Here is a 15,802-nt window from a genome sequence, read left to right on the forward strand (position 1 = left end):
TAACAGCTCTAAACTTGCAGTCAATTCAAACCCAAGGTCTATACCATACAGTCACCTGAATATGATCATCCTTCATTGAGCAAAAGAGTAAACTCTGGTGACCTAAAAATTGTTAGTTTTTTTCCTTTTAATTTCAATCAAACATATATTTCCATTATTTTAGAAGTTAGTACTTAGATGTATGCTTTCAGGCTATTTACAACACTAGGACATTCAGTGTGTTGTGTTTTCTTGATGTTAATTAAGTATACTTATGGCTTGAACTCTGACCCTGGCATCATCAATCCCAGTAATGGAAGCTTCAGGTCTGTCTAAGACAAGGAAGGCAGCTAGGTTAGCAGTGTATGATGCCACAATGATCATAGCAAAGCCTGCCCATACCATACCAAGAACCCGGGCACTGAAACTTCTCGGGGTACCTGTGTAAAAAAAATTCTTATTAAACCATAATGCTGATTATTATTTATCTAAATACAGTACACTTCTCAACTAGCTAAACTTATTTAAGTTTATGTGTAACCCCAAATATGACAAATGTTTATATCATATGATTCATAATTATGCAAGATTCAGTTAAGAAATAAGGTATCATTTTTAAACATCTATCGGGATATAAATAAGGGTTGGTCACTAGATTAAATTCCATGCTTTATGATGAATTTAATCTCGTACCAACCCGTATTTATAACCCGATAGATGTTTTAAAATGATACCTTATTACTTATATTTATATTTGTGACTTATTCATACTTTATATTTGCCCGAGTGTGACTTTAAACGTGTGAAATGCGTTATTTTACAAACCCAACAGCATGTATGTAATCCACTGAATGGGCGTCGACCCATTATGACGTCACAGAGAAATTATGTCGAACGATTACCCATACGCACATCTATGACCTCTTGCCCCCGTACCGGTATTTATACAGTTATAGATAAGCATTGCTTCCAGTAGTGTTATATAAAGGAAAACATTTGCAAATGTAAATATTAAAAAAAATATGCATTATAGTGTAGTCTATATGTCAACCAAATTTTAAAGATATTGTATTAAACTATAGGGTAAGTTTATTGAAAAGGAGGCCCATTGGTCTTCATAGTTTCATCACTTCTCATGCTTTGACCAACCTAAAACTAAGTTTCATGTCACAGAAGTTTTACAGGACTACATAATTAAAAATATTCATGAATCTTTTTTTCTAGAATTTCAGGAGTAAAGAAGATAAAGTGTATGAATGAAATTTATTTATATAAATCATTCTCCAATACAAAAGTAAAATAATTTCCCACCTTCTCCTATTCCGCTGTTGAGGAGGACTCCCCAGGCAAACCACATGGCACTTGATAAATTCAGGGCATCCTCCTCCGTGTCATTATTCTTAGCCAGCTTGAAGCGCCCAAAGGGACTGAACCTGTCCAGGAGGTAGAGGACCAGGGCCACCACGTGTACAGACAGCGCCACCAAAATCCACAGCGTGTCCTCAAACGGTTGTAGGAAGGAGTCCAGTTTAGACTCGGTAGCTGTCTACACAATAAAGATTGATAACTTCATCACAGATGTACTAGAGTATATTCAATATAAAAGGAATCCAATGTACATTTTATTTGTTTAAACAAATATTATTATTAATGCTTATGAAAATTAAAGTATTTAAACTTAAAGCATTTTGATATAACACAACATTCTTTACTATTGCTAATGATATTTGAGGCCATATAATTAACTAACTGAAATAAAAGCAATTCAGATACAATCGTGTATCCTATTTGAAAGATTTTGACTGGAAACCAAAGGCTAAAGCATCAGGACAAATAAGGTTCTACCATAATTATGGCACGGTTTTCTTTGAAAAAAATAATCCATTGGACCAGTTATTCATTTTTGTTTTGTTTTTCTTCCTTATTTTTTAAATAAACCTTTGACCTTACAGGGGTTTATCAAAGCTTCCAGTAAACAGACCTCTCAGCTTTTGAAAAATTGCAAAAATTTCCCTTTCAGTTTTAGTAAAGGAAAATATCCTCCACTGATAAAAAATGCATATACCACTTAAAATAATTATATTTATTTGTGCTTATTCTAGAAATGACTTCCAGATGTGCTCTAAAAATGCAAATTTTATAAACATTTATCTGAAAACTTCTAGAGGAGCAAACCCACACACTCCCATAGAATTTTTTTTTTTTGACAGGTAGAAAAATGTAAAACTTCCTTCTTTAGACAAACTTGATCAGCTGTACTTTATAGACAATAATAGCATGCTGATAATAAAAATGTGCATCAGATGAACAAAACTGTATAGAAGTATGTCTGGCAATTTCACAGGAGTGTGTGTTAATAACACATCAATACATGTATCAATAACATTATAGAGATAAACCTTTCTGACAAGAATGGTCAGGCCCTGGTACTTGAATGGCTTAGAGAAGTCAATGCGTCCAGCCCTCTCAGGGTTTATGGTCAGTGGAGCTACAATCATGTCTGCTTCCTTATCAATGAGTTCAGCAATGATGCCATTCCACTTCTTCTCCCCAGTCTTATTCACCTGAAAACAATCATCATACTGTTAAGACTTGTCCCTACAATAGCAACATTGAGTCTGTAAGCCAATGCTCACTAGTAAAAAAAACCCTCTTTGAAATGATGCATGTAATATTTTATACACTCCAATGAGAATATATTGGTATGGGAAGAAGCAGGGATAAACAGAAAATTGATATCAGATATGAATGAAAAAAATTCCGCCACATGGCATGCCTAAAAGTAGAGTTTTTTCCCTCCAGAAAATAATGAAAATTTTTACCATAATTGTTATGATAATAGCTACCTTTTTGTAGGATCCGAACTCTCCACTGGAGCCCAAATGTATAGAGTAGGTAAAGTTGACCATATCTGCTATCTGTATCAGCATGTCTATACAGTAGCCCCAGCAGCAGTAGTCTTCTTTAATACCTACAAGATATACCACAACTGTAGGAGTATCTCCCTAAAATATATACCACAACTGTAGGAGTATCTTCCTACAATATATAGTACAATATACGAGGGACGTTCAATAAATAATGTCATTAGCTCGATGACATACAAAATAGTAGTCATATGACATAAAGCTTGACTTTCTCTCATTATTTAATCTTTAATGAATTTATAACAGTTTAAGTGACCACTTTTCATCACATAGTTTTATCGCGAGAAGCTGGGAAACAAGGGCTATTCGAGACACTGCATTATAAATGAATGGTAAAGAATCATTAAACTAGAGTGAAAATAAAAGCTACATTAAAGCTGCTGTAAAACTTGTTTAAAATCCCAAAGAAATATTCACTGAAATATGTGACATTTACAGCAACCGATGCCTGTTTTATAGACAAATGAGCAGGTGGATTTCAATGATAAAAAAATATATAATGGGCATCAAAAATGGGTACCCTCTTTGCCAACAAAAATTATAACAACTTATGTACTGTATGCCAAATTTCAACAAATAATATTTGATGTTGTACGATTGACTTTAAGACACATATCAAATTTGATAGACATCATATCGGGAGTAGTTTACACTGTTTTTAAGAAACGTTTGACATTAATTAAGCTTGGTACTCTAAGGTCACCCTGTATTTTGAAAAATGAGTGAAAACGACAGCGAGTACCAAAGTCTTAACAATTATTTTAAAATATCAGTAATTGTAGTAATCCACGTTTGTTTTATATTCAAACAGAAATTGGAACATGAATCTATTGCTTAAAACAATGAAAACAAAATTTAACATAAGATGTACTTGATAAAAACGGCGAAGGTCTGTCAAGAGCAAAGGTTTGCAAGAGCACAAAGACAGATTTATATGCAATTTTCTTAAATATTTGTGGTATTGTTGTTCAAATTCGTATTCGGGGAGACAGTTTAATATCTGGAGGTGTCTAGAAAGCAGTTTTTTTGCAAAGAAATCTAAAGGTTTATCAGTGAAAGGACCCAGAATCAGGAATCCACTATATTGAATTTCTTCATGACAGCGTTCAAACCCGCATGCCCTAAAGAGTAAAGGGGTTTTCGGGATAAACAGAAAGTTAATGTTTTTTCACATTAACAATATTTGCCAGATCTTTGACCTTTTGACTTGTTTCTATTTCCAAACTTGAAAAAAACAGAAGGAAAAAAAAAGTCCAGGAAATCATTGGATCTGCCATTTTCCAGTATATTAAGGGTCATACCCAAAAATGAGTTCTAAAAACAATCAGAAATTGGATAAAAAATGTTACTGACATGTGTTTGAATTAAAAGAGATTAATAAGTAAAATCATGAAGACTAAATCATTGAAAAGCGTCGTTTGCTTCTTTCTGAGCCCCAATGACATTATTTATTGAACGCCCCTCGTATACCACAACTGTAGCCGTATCTCCCTATAACATATACCACAACTGTAGGAGTATTTCCCTACAATATATACCACAACTGTAGGAGTATCTCCCTACAATATATACCACAACTGTAGGAATGTCTCCCTACAATATATACCACAACTGTAGGAGTATCTCCCTACAATATATACCACAACTGTAGGAGTATCTCCCTACAATATATACCACAACTGTAGGAGTATCTCCCTACAATATATACCACAACTGTAGGAATGTCTCCCTACAATATATACCACAACTGTAGGAGTATTTCCCTACAATATATACCACAACTGTAGGAGTATTTCCCTACAATATATACCACAACTGTAGGAGTATCTCCCTACAATATATACCACAACTGTAGGAGTATTTCCCTACAATATATACCATAACTGTAGGAGTATCTCCCTACAATATATACCACAACTGTAGGAGTATCTCCCTATAATGTATACCACAACTGTTGGAGTATCTCCCTACAACATACACCACAACTGTAGGAGTATCTCCCTACAATATATACCACAACTGTAGGAGTATCTCCCTACAATATATACCACAACTGTAGGAGTATCTCCCTACAACATATACCACAACTGTAGGAGTATCTCCCTACAATATATACCACAACTGTAGGAGTATCTCCCTACAATATATACCACAACTGTAGGAGTATCTCCCTATAATGTATACCACAACTGTTGGAGTATCTCCCTACAACATACACCACAACTGTAGGAGTATCTCCCTACAATTTATACCACAACTGTAGGAATGTCTCCCTACAATATATACCACAACTGTAGGAGTATCTTCCTACAATATATACCACAACTGTAGGAGAATCTCCCTACAATATATACCACAGCCCTACAACATATACCACAACTGTAGGAGTATCTCCCTACAATATATACCACAACTGTAGGAGTATCTCCCTACTACATATACCACAACTGTAGGAGTATCTCCCTACAATATATACCACAACTGTAGGAGTATCTCCCTACAACATATACCACAACTGTAGGAGTATCTCCCTACAACATATACCACAACTATAGGAGTATCTCCCTACAATATACACATGTACCACAACTGTAGGAGTGTCTCCCTACAATATATACCACAACTGTAGGAGTATCTCCCTACAATATATACCACAACTGTAGGAGTATCTTCCTATAATATATACCACAACTGTAGGAGTATCTCCCTACAATATACACATGTACCACAACTGTAGGAGTATTTCCCTACAATATATACCACAACTGTAGGAGTATTTCCCTACAATATATATCACAACTGTAGGAGTATTTCCCTACAATATATACCACAACTGTAGGAGTATCTCCCTACAATATATACCACAACTGTAGGAGTATCATTTTTCATTAAACTACATGTACTTGAAAATCCAGAAATCTAAATAAATGAAAAATGCTTTAATTCTATAACAAATTGATTTTCTAAAAATAGATAAATACAAGACATAATTTGATATCAAATCAATAAATAAAGAAAAGACTGAATTTACTCCTTCAGTCCTTCTTGCAATTATTTTGTACATTTTTAGAGAAAAAGTTGCACATACACAACAATGAATAAAAGTCTTAAGATTTTTCTCAAAACTTTTGTCCTAGAAAGATTTGAGGCTGGTATATGAGGTGAGATGAGATGTTTAATATAGCTATGTAAGTGGCCCTCCAGCCTGTCCTTAAGATGGGAACATTCTGATGGCTCCCTTTTCATTAATTTGTATGTACATGTGTATGTATGGCTTACCTGTTGTTTCATTTACCAGGGGACATAACCTCTCATTCCTATCCCAGTTACATGAGTCACTCTCTGTCATCTTTCTGGTGTATACAAACGGCACAGATTCCAAAGTCACAATCTAGCAAGAATTTTTTCATCACAAATACAGAAAATAAATCATTTAAAAATCATTTGTTATGTCTCAAGGCTCAATTTTCTTTAAATATATAATAATAATAATTAAAAACACTTTGACAGAACAAGGGGTTTACTCAAAGGGAGGTTGATACAATTCACAAAAGGAAGAAAGGTTTTTTTATAGTCACCACAGTAATTAATATTAACAAAGTAACAAGACTTTAATACCTTTAATTCTGTAGAGATGTTAATTCCACTTGGCCTGGTTTTCTTCTTGCCTGGCCAAACTATTTTGGACTCATTTATTTCTAGAGCATTACTGATGACCTAGTAAAAGATACCTAATATTACTTGTTGTATCATACATTCATAAGGCACTAATTTTTTTCGCATTGCAATACATGATTCACAGTAAGTAGTAATTTGAGTGTATATTGTTTGTATGTGAATACTGCTCAAGAATTCATTTGAAATTTTCATTAGAAATAAATTTCCTGTAAATGAAAAAATTAATGAAAGAGGGTGTACATGGCGTGGACAATCCCCCACTCTGAAATAATATGTTTCTTAATTTTCAAAATTCACGGAAAAGTTATGTTTTTCTAAAATCATGTTCTCAGTAATGTCATCTTCAAAACAAACAATTATTTTATTTTTTACTGAATGATTTATCATTTGACAATCTTTATTTCAAAGTTGACAGTTAAAAGCATATTTAGTGGAAAATGGGTTTACTGGACATTTTCGGTTGGGTGAACTTCTACAGCTGTTAGCAACTATGGATAAAGACATGTGGAAACCATATTGTGCCAAAATGAAATAACTAATACAAAAAATGATTTACATGTAACCTTATCAATTTAAATGGTTCATAGATACATTTGACATTTTTAAACAAAAAAAGTTCAAAACAAAAAAGTATTCCATACAGTATCATGTTACGTCTGCGCAAAATACCAAATGCCAAAACCGTAATTCTACTAAATGATAAAACATATTCCTTATATACACATGATGAACCACAGTATTTTTGACCCCTTGAAAATAATATAAATAATCTTGCAATTAAATTAACAACATTGGCTAGTTCGAAAGAGGCATTTGGAGCTCGGCTCAAAATAACCCATAGTTATAAATCTTGACTCGAAATTCTGAATCAGAAGTTTGAAGTCGAGTACATCATCGAAATGTAGGTTATACAAATTTCGTGTGAAAACACTTGTGATGCTGAAAGCTGGAGTGAGCTTTACTCCGACAAATGAAATACTGGGAACGCATTCCACAAACAAAATTTTCGAGATTTTAGGAATGAATTGATTAATAATTACATATGAAATTCATAGTTTTATGAACGTAAAGGTGGGGGGCAGTGGAGCCCCCCTCCTTATATAATCATGCAACACAGGGTTGCAAGTAACATTTAAACCTTGGGGGCCATGTGGGCCCCCAACTTCACAATTTTTACCAGCCCACATTGATTTTATGGGGCCCACAATTTTTTTTTTTCACTTTGTAAAAAATCTTTTCATATGAAAACATAAGCGAAAAATACTTTATGGCCATAGTATTTCATTATTTCTTTTCAAAAATTTCCTGAAGACTTTTTACACTACTCAATGTATGAAATTCCATGTTGTCATTCAATTCAATTTTGTTTCTTTTGATTTAAATTGTTTCAGGGCATGTATTTTGAATTAGGCTTAAGAAATATTTGATTTTTGTAACATTCCCAAATAACCAAGGGTCGGTATTTCGGTTGATTTTTTTTTTTCATAAATAAAGGAGCCAAACATACCTGGACTGAATTAACCAGGTGTTATATTTACAGTAGACACCCAACATGGCTGCCTATAGCGGCAGAAAAAGAATGGGGGAACCCAAATTCTTGTTACAATAATGATTACTCTTTAAATTTAAGGTAAACGTTGACTAGATTGACATATTTTGTATCTCAAATAAAGCTACAATTAATATTTGAAAAATGGAATCACTTGAATGATCAAACACGGAAAAATCCGCCTGGGATATGAAAACGAAAGTACATCGAATAGTTGAACCAAACTACGATCTGATTCTGGAAAAGGTCCGATAAAATTCTTACTAGCCATGTGGGCGATGATATTCTCAAGAGCTGGTCGCCCACAGGAAAATTTACTCGCATTTGCGAGTGGGCGAGTGGTTATTTGCAACCCTGCAACATATAATAAACTACAGAAAATAAAACTACTTTATGTATCTGCCCTCTCCCCCCACTGTTGAAAATGTTCATTGAACATTGCCCGTTTGCCCCCCCCCCCCCCTTCTTCTTGTTACAATAATGATTACTCTTTAAATTTAAGGTAAACGTTGACTAGATTGACATATTTTGTATCTCAAATAAAGCTACAATTAATATTTGAAAAATGGAATCAGCTGAATGATCAAACACGGAAAAATCCGCCTGGGATATGAAAAGAAAGTACATTGGATAGTTGAACCAAACTACGATTTGATTCTGGAAAAGGTCCGATAAAATTCTTACTTGCCATGTGGGCGATAATATTCTCAAGAGCTGGTCGCCCACAGGAAAATTTACTCGCATTTGCGAGTGGGCGAGTGGTTATTTGCAACCCTGCAACATATAATAAACTACAGAAAATAAAGCTACTTTATGTATCTGCCCTCTCCCCCCACTGTTGAAAAAGTTCATTGAACATTGCCCGATTGCCCCCCCCCTCCAATTTTTGTTGCAGTATAGTTAAATAAGGTAATGTGAAGTTAAGGAATAAAAAATTTAGCAATGAAAGATATTGAAACCTATCTAACTTGTCAGGTTTCTTCAAGCAAGTCGAATTTTTTCTGACTGTTCTAATCCCTCCCCCCCCCCCCCAACTTAAAAAAAACGATGCTACCTACCTGAGTTAAATTTACTTAATTGTGTTCACAGAAAATGCTTGATTGTGCTTTCAAACTGGAAAAGTTCTTAAGGGCCTGGAATTCTTGGACCAATTTTATTTTATTAACCCAACTTAATTTTATTTTTTTTTTAAGAATGCAAGGTTGTATGGTATGTAAATATGGTATGTAGTTCATGTTTTTAAAAAAAACCCTTAGCGATGTTTGACAACATCCCATTTAAGGTGTAAAAAACAGTTTAAAATTCTTTATATACTTTACTTTAAATATTATTGCGCATACTGCGCTTCATAGTGAAGATCCATAGTCGCTATTTTTGTAAATGTTCACCCAACCGAAAATGTCCACTAGTGCCATAAAAAATGAATTTTTGGGTTCAATTCTTCGTTAACGCTTCAATGATGGAAACATAAATGTGAAATGTATTTCATTTGTCCAACAACCTGTTCATTTAAATAACACTGACATACATCTATAACACATATACTTCGTAGCAAAGTGGTAAATATGGAGGATCTTGCGCCAAACCCTGTGCTATAGAGAGAGTTCGAATCATACATGAAGCTTTTTCTTTTTTGTTTTCACATATCTTAAAATCATGAGTAAAAAATAAATTATTAATAAAATATTAAAACAACAAGCAAATTCAAAGAATTGTGGTCCCCCGCTTTTGGTGTCTTTTTGGGGTGAGATGTCATTTTTTATGACATCTTGTGTCTAATATGAATGCCCTATTATACATGTCATTTAGAAATTATCACTGAAATTGATTTTTTTAAAAATGAGGTAAATCGTGAAGGTCAAGGGGTCAGAAATCATAGCATGCTTGGAAATATCTTGTCACAGGTAATGCATATGTCAAATATGAAAGCCCTAATCTCTTCTCAATATAAGGAACAAGATGTGTTTGTTAAACACTTATTCCCCCCTATGCCAACATAGCGAAATTAAACTTTTCTTAAATGCAAATTGAATATATTAATACCCAAAGTAGGGTCTTTTTATAAGAAATACAATTGTGAAATACGAAATCCCTAGCACCACCTGTTCAAAAGTTATGACCAAGGATACATTTTTGAAAAGTAGGTCAAGGTCAAAGGGTCAAAGTTCTTGATAACAAATGAAAGGTCCTGCCATAAGGATTACATATGTGAAGGATGAAAACCCTAACTCTAACCATTCAAAGGTTATGGACAAGGTTAAAGTTTTTTAAAAGTAGGTAAAACTACAGGGTCAAGGTCAAAGGGTCAAAGTTCTTGATACCCAGTGAAAAGTCCTGCCATAAGGATTAAATATGTGAAGGATAGGCCTGTCACGGGTACCTGAAATGACCCAGAACCGTGGAACAATTAATTCGGGTCGGTTATGTTCTGTTTTTCCGGAATCCGGTTCGGTTCCGATTTGTACAATAGAGTAGGTTTTTACCATAAAAATCGCGTCTAAAACAGAAGGTTCATTAGTCTATTACCATTAAAAACGGTAATAATGTGATTTGAATCATTTGATTCAATTATTTTTCTCGTTATGAAACTTATTCAAACCAGTCATTATGTTTCTGTTTCTTAGATTTTAAAGAATCTAAAGTTTTTGTTGAATATAATTCAAGTCATGAGTTTTTATTCTATTATAGACCCGAGCTGAAAAACCTGAAACCGAATCTAAAAACATAAGAACCGACGAAAACCCTAAACCTAACTGTTCAAAAGTTATGGACAAGGTTAAAATTTTTTAAAGTAGGTCAAACTCCAAGATCAGAGAGTCAAAGTTCTTGGTATGCGATTAAAGGTCTTCTCAAAAGGATTACACAAGTGAAGTATGAAAGCCCTAGCCCTTACCATTCAAAAGCTATGGCCAAGCTTAAAGTTTTTTTATAAGTACCGAAATCTCATCAAGGTCAAAAGGGTTGGTATCAAATGAAAGGCCTTGCCACAAAGAATACATATGTGAAATATGAAAGTCTGAGTATCTACCGTTCAAAATTGTAGCCAAGGTTAAAGTTTTTAAAAAGAAGGTCAAACTTCAAGGTCAAGGTCAAAGTTCTTGGTATTCAATGAAAGGTCTTCTCACAAGGATTACATATGTGAAGTATGAAAGTCCCAGCCCTTGCTGTTCAAAAGTTATGACCAAGGTTAAAGTGTTTTCATAAGTATGGAAATCTCCAAGGTCAAGGTCAAGACATCAAAGTTGTTGGTATCCAATGAAAGGTCTTGCCACAAGCAATATATATGTGAAATATGATAGTCCTAGTATCTACCATTCAAAAGTTATGGTCAAAGTAAAAGTTTTGGATTTTTGTGTAAAAGTGGGTCAAACTCCAAGGTCAAAAGGTCAAATTTGGTGGTACCCAAAAAAAAGGTCTTGTCACAAGAAATACACATGAAAAATATGAAAGTCATAGCTCCACTTAATCAAAAGTTATGGCAAGGTTAAAGTTTTTGTGACAGACTGATGGATGGACAGACAGACAAACAAATGAGATTTAATGTCCCCTCGCTTTCACGAAAGCAGGGGACAATAAAATACAGAATTAAACTTGTAAAAATCTTAAACCTTTGGATTTCCATAAAAGCCAATATTTTCAATGCTAGGCTTTCCATTCTTCAGCTGAACATTCTGGAAATAGTAGACAGGATTCAGGCGATCCCCTGAGGAGTCAAAGGCTATCTGTCCAGTCTTGCCTTTTTCCAACTTGGCATCCAACAGAGCCCTGGAAAAAAGTTGGATTGATTGTATGTTGTTTTATGTCCCATTCAAGAATTTTTAAAGCATAAAGAGACTTCCTTGTATACCAGTATATTGCGATTTGCCATTCTGTTCACAGTTAGTTAGGAGTGTCTACAATTTTATGGTTAATTATCATGGTTATTACCCTTCATAAAAATACATAGTTTTTTTTCAATCAGCTACAAAGTGACCTACTTTAGGATGGTATTGCCGGCCCGCCAGGTGGAGGAGGTGGTGTTACAGCTGTTAGGGGTGTCTGTTATCTCTGACAGAGTTCCATTAACCAGCTCCTTGACGGTCTGTACTATCAGACTTACACAGTCCTCCAGGTGCTCCTTCTCATTGTTCCCAAGGAATAACTTCAGTCCCAGGGTACCTATATACAACAGAGTTTAGACCAGGTATATAGGTGTTTCCATGCAAATAACTAATTAAAATGCATTAGAGCTATACCAATAACATTTAAGTGACTACTTCGAAATCATAATTAATTGAAGCATTGTACTGTGAAAACCATTAACAAAGTTGTTTTGTCCTCTATTTGGATAGACAAAAGAACCCTTCAGACTTGAAAATGTGTGACTGAATTGTTATTGAATTAATTTACAATGAAAACCAGGCAACATAATAGTATACATGCAGTAATCCTATTTGCCCTCCAATTAATTTTTAAACATGTGGCATTATATAAAACAGGAAAACTTCATCGTAGCCAAGTTTGAATATAAGACACAACATCTTATAAAATTATTCCTGTGATTTCATCAAAATGGGTATTGAAAGAAACAAGAGGCCCACGGGCCTTATAGGTCACCTGAGTATCATGTAACAACTTTCCAGCGATTGTATTTGGTTCGTGTTTTAAGCCAAAAGCCATGAAATTCACAAATTTTGAAAGAGGCACCATTGCTTATCAAAGGGCAGATTCCAAAGCATTAATTCATTTTTAGTCAAAGTACCCCCTTGGTACCCTTGACCCAGCAGCCCTGAAATTATCTATTTTGAAAGAGGCCCCTTTCTTCATTATAAGGCCAGCATTTTTTTTTTTATGTTTAAGTTTAGTTATGAACATGAGAATAAAAAATCCCGAAGGAAAAGGAAATAAATTTTTTTGATAAATCAATTATTAACATTTGTACATTCTTTTTTTATGCTATCCTAATAGGCTCCTTACCACTGGACACATAATGCTTACAAATAGGAAAGTAAAACATTTAATTGCTTATTTCATCATCTGCCAGTTTGGGCCAGTTATATAAATTTTGTGATGTTGATCAAAATATATTTTAAACATAGGTAATCAGAGATTACAAGCTCACCTCAACGAATGTTTTTTTAAGGCAAAGTCACACAATTAACCAACAAAAAGTGTACATTCCAAAAATGAAAATATTTATCTGATACTTTGAAATAGACCTACATAAAAAATTTAAACTAGTTCTTCTTAATGAAAATGTAATAAAAATTCTGAAGCAATTTGAGAGTTTTCATCTCTTGATGCAACATTTGTGCAAGTTTGGTTTATAAGGCCTTATAGTTTTTTGGAAATAGACCTGCAACCATAACTTTTACCTGGTCTTTTCTGAATAATGTATGTCGAATTCAGCATCCGAAGCAAGTCCATTAGTGTGCATCCTAAGATGTACCATGCAAGTTTGCTCATTATAGGGCTCATAGTTAATGGAAATATTAACATATATCAAAAACTAACATTTTCACTCATCCACTATCCTATGCATAGGCATCCTTAAAGAACTCATAGTTACTTGGACACAAAAACTTTAATGCTTACAAATAAGTGTGAAAGTAAAACATTTGGAAATGAAACCTGCACCAAAAACTTTTACCTGTTCACTCAACTGGAAAATGTATCAAATTCAGCATCCGAAGCAAGCCCAGTACATGTAGTATTCATCCTTAGATGTATCATACATGTAGGTTTGGTCAACATAGGGCATATAGTTACTTAAAAATGAACCTGCACCAAAAACTTTAACCTGTTCACTCAACCGGAAAATGTCATCCGAAGCATTTCATATGCATTCTAAGATGTATCATCCATGCAAGTTTGGTCAACATAGGGCTTATATGCACCAAAAACTTTTTCACTCAACCGGAAAATGTGATCAAAATATATTTTAAAAAATCAATTCTTTAAAAGTCTTTCAATATATCTTCATTTTTTTAATATGTGTTAGGTGAATGTGTAGACATTGTTCTAAAATTTACTTGATGCCTAAAATTATAATTCCTATCATAAAACAGACAGGAAGTATTGGGGAGTAGGGTCAACATTTTTTCAATTAAGTGTAAAATAATTTTTCTGGCTGATACAAATGATACTACATGCCTGTATATATTTGTATATTCTTGCCTTTTAATAGTTGAATTTTTTTTTTTATTTCTTCACTTCAGGTTATTGTTTATTTCTTCCTCAAATGGACTTCACTTCTCCCATAGTTTTATTCATTACATCTGATGCATAAGCAACCATTTTCTGAAGAATGATGCTTAGACTGTAAGCTATAACAGAGACCTAAACAATGTCCCTGGCAATATGCAATAGCTACCACGGGCATTTAAAACCTGGGAGAGGAAAATAATTTACAGTTACTTTTGAAACGAATACATAATTATCTCACCCGCATGTCATTGTGCAACAAAGTCGTCAGCATTTTATTTGTCCTTTGAACGGGTGAAACGTTTTGAATGGCACTCTTATCGATGAATTTTACACTAAACCAAGCTAAATTCTTGGATCTAGCTTTATTTACCCGCCGTTTCAAATTAAAACCGGAAGTGCGAGTTCGTAAATTTGAAATCTCGATCCCGACTCAAATTTGACATCGGAAAGAAAAATTTTTTTATTTTTTTCTAAAAATTCAAAACCTTGAGCGGGGGGTTTGTAAAACTGAAAATAAAATAAATCCTGGCCTTAGATATGTAATTAGATCATTAGCATATTAACCAATAGAAAAGGATAAGATGTTCAAAGAATGAAATCCAGTCAAAGCGCCCCATAATAAAACCGTCCCGGTCAAAGCGTCCCCTGATTTTGGTCAAAGCGTCCCCTGATTTTGGTGAAAATGTCCCCTGATTTTGGTCAAAGCGCCCCTTATAGAATTTTACAGTAAAATGATGTTACAAAACCACCCCCAAATATTGGTCAAAACGCCCCCAAATATTGGTCAAAGCGTCCCCTGATTTTGGTCAAAGCGCACCCTTACATTTTTTCTTAGAAAAAATCGTCTTGGAACCGTCCCCAAGCAATGGTCAAAACGTCCCTGATTTTGGTCAAAGCGTCCCCTGATTTTGGTCAAGGCGCCCCCTAATATATTTTTACAAACATGTTACGGTAAAAAAAAAGTTTTGTATTTATAATATTATCATTGTTTTGCAGTTACCCGAAAAAATTCTATAAAGGGGCCCTTTGACCAAATCAGGGGACATTTTGACCATTTCTTGGGGATCGACTCGAAACGTTTTTTTTTCTGCGAAAATATATTAGGGGGCGTTTTGACCAAAATCATGGGGCGCTTTGACTAAAATCAGGGGACGCTTTGACCAAAATTTGGGGGTGGTATTTTTTTTCTATAAAAAAATGTTAAGGGACGCTTTGACCAAAATCATGGGGCGCTTTGACTTAAATCAGGGGACGCTTTGACTAAAATCAGGGGACGCTTTGACCAAAATTTGGGGACGGTATTCTTTTTCTATAAAAATATGTTAGGGGACGCTTTGACCAAAATCATGGGGCGCTTCGACTTAAATCAGGGGACACTTTGACCAATATTTGGGGGCGATATTTTTTCTATAAAAATATGTTAGGGGCGCTTTGACCAAAATCAGGGGGCGCTTTGACTAAAATTAGGGGACGCTTTGACCGG

General features: G+C 34.3%; 1 protein-coding gene across 2 annotated transcripts in view; it reads right to left on the reverse strand.

Moving 5' to 3' along the window:
* Positions 1–15,802, reverse strand: part of LOC134271872 (glutamate [NMDA] receptor subunit 1-like) — a 59,861-nt gene that overhangs the window by 34,403 nt on the left and 9,656 nt on the right. For both annotated transcript variants that reach the window (XM_062754085.1, XM_062754086.1), the window contains 8 exons: positions 12,111–12,291; positions 11,742–11,898; positions 6,525–6,623; positions 6,186–6,297; positions 2,826–2,950; positions 2,379–2,543; positions 1,291–1,525; positions 271–419 (listed from right to left, as the gene is read on the reverse strand). In XM_062754085.1, the coding sequence (XP_062610069.1) occupies positions 271–419; positions 1,291–1,525; positions 2,379–2,543; positions 2,826–2,950; positions 6,186–6,297; positions 6,525–6,623; positions 11,742–11,898; positions 12,111–12,291 (1,223 nt within the window). The remainder of the gene's footprint in view (positions 1–270; positions 420–1,290; positions 1,526–2,378; positions 2,544–2,825; positions 2,951–6,185; positions 6,298–6,524; positions 6,624–11,741; positions 11,899–12,110; positions 12,292–15,802) is intronic.

This window comes from Saccostrea cucullata, unplaced genomic scaffold (assembly GCF_032062105.1).
Source record: "Saccostrea cucullata isolate Sc308-1 unplaced genomic scaffold, CSIRO_AGI_Scuc_v1 ctg635, whole genome shotgun sequence".
Taxonomy (NCBI): domain Eukaryota; kingdom Metazoa; phylum Mollusca; class Bivalvia; order Ostreida; family Ostreidae; genus Saccostrea; species Saccostrea cuccullata.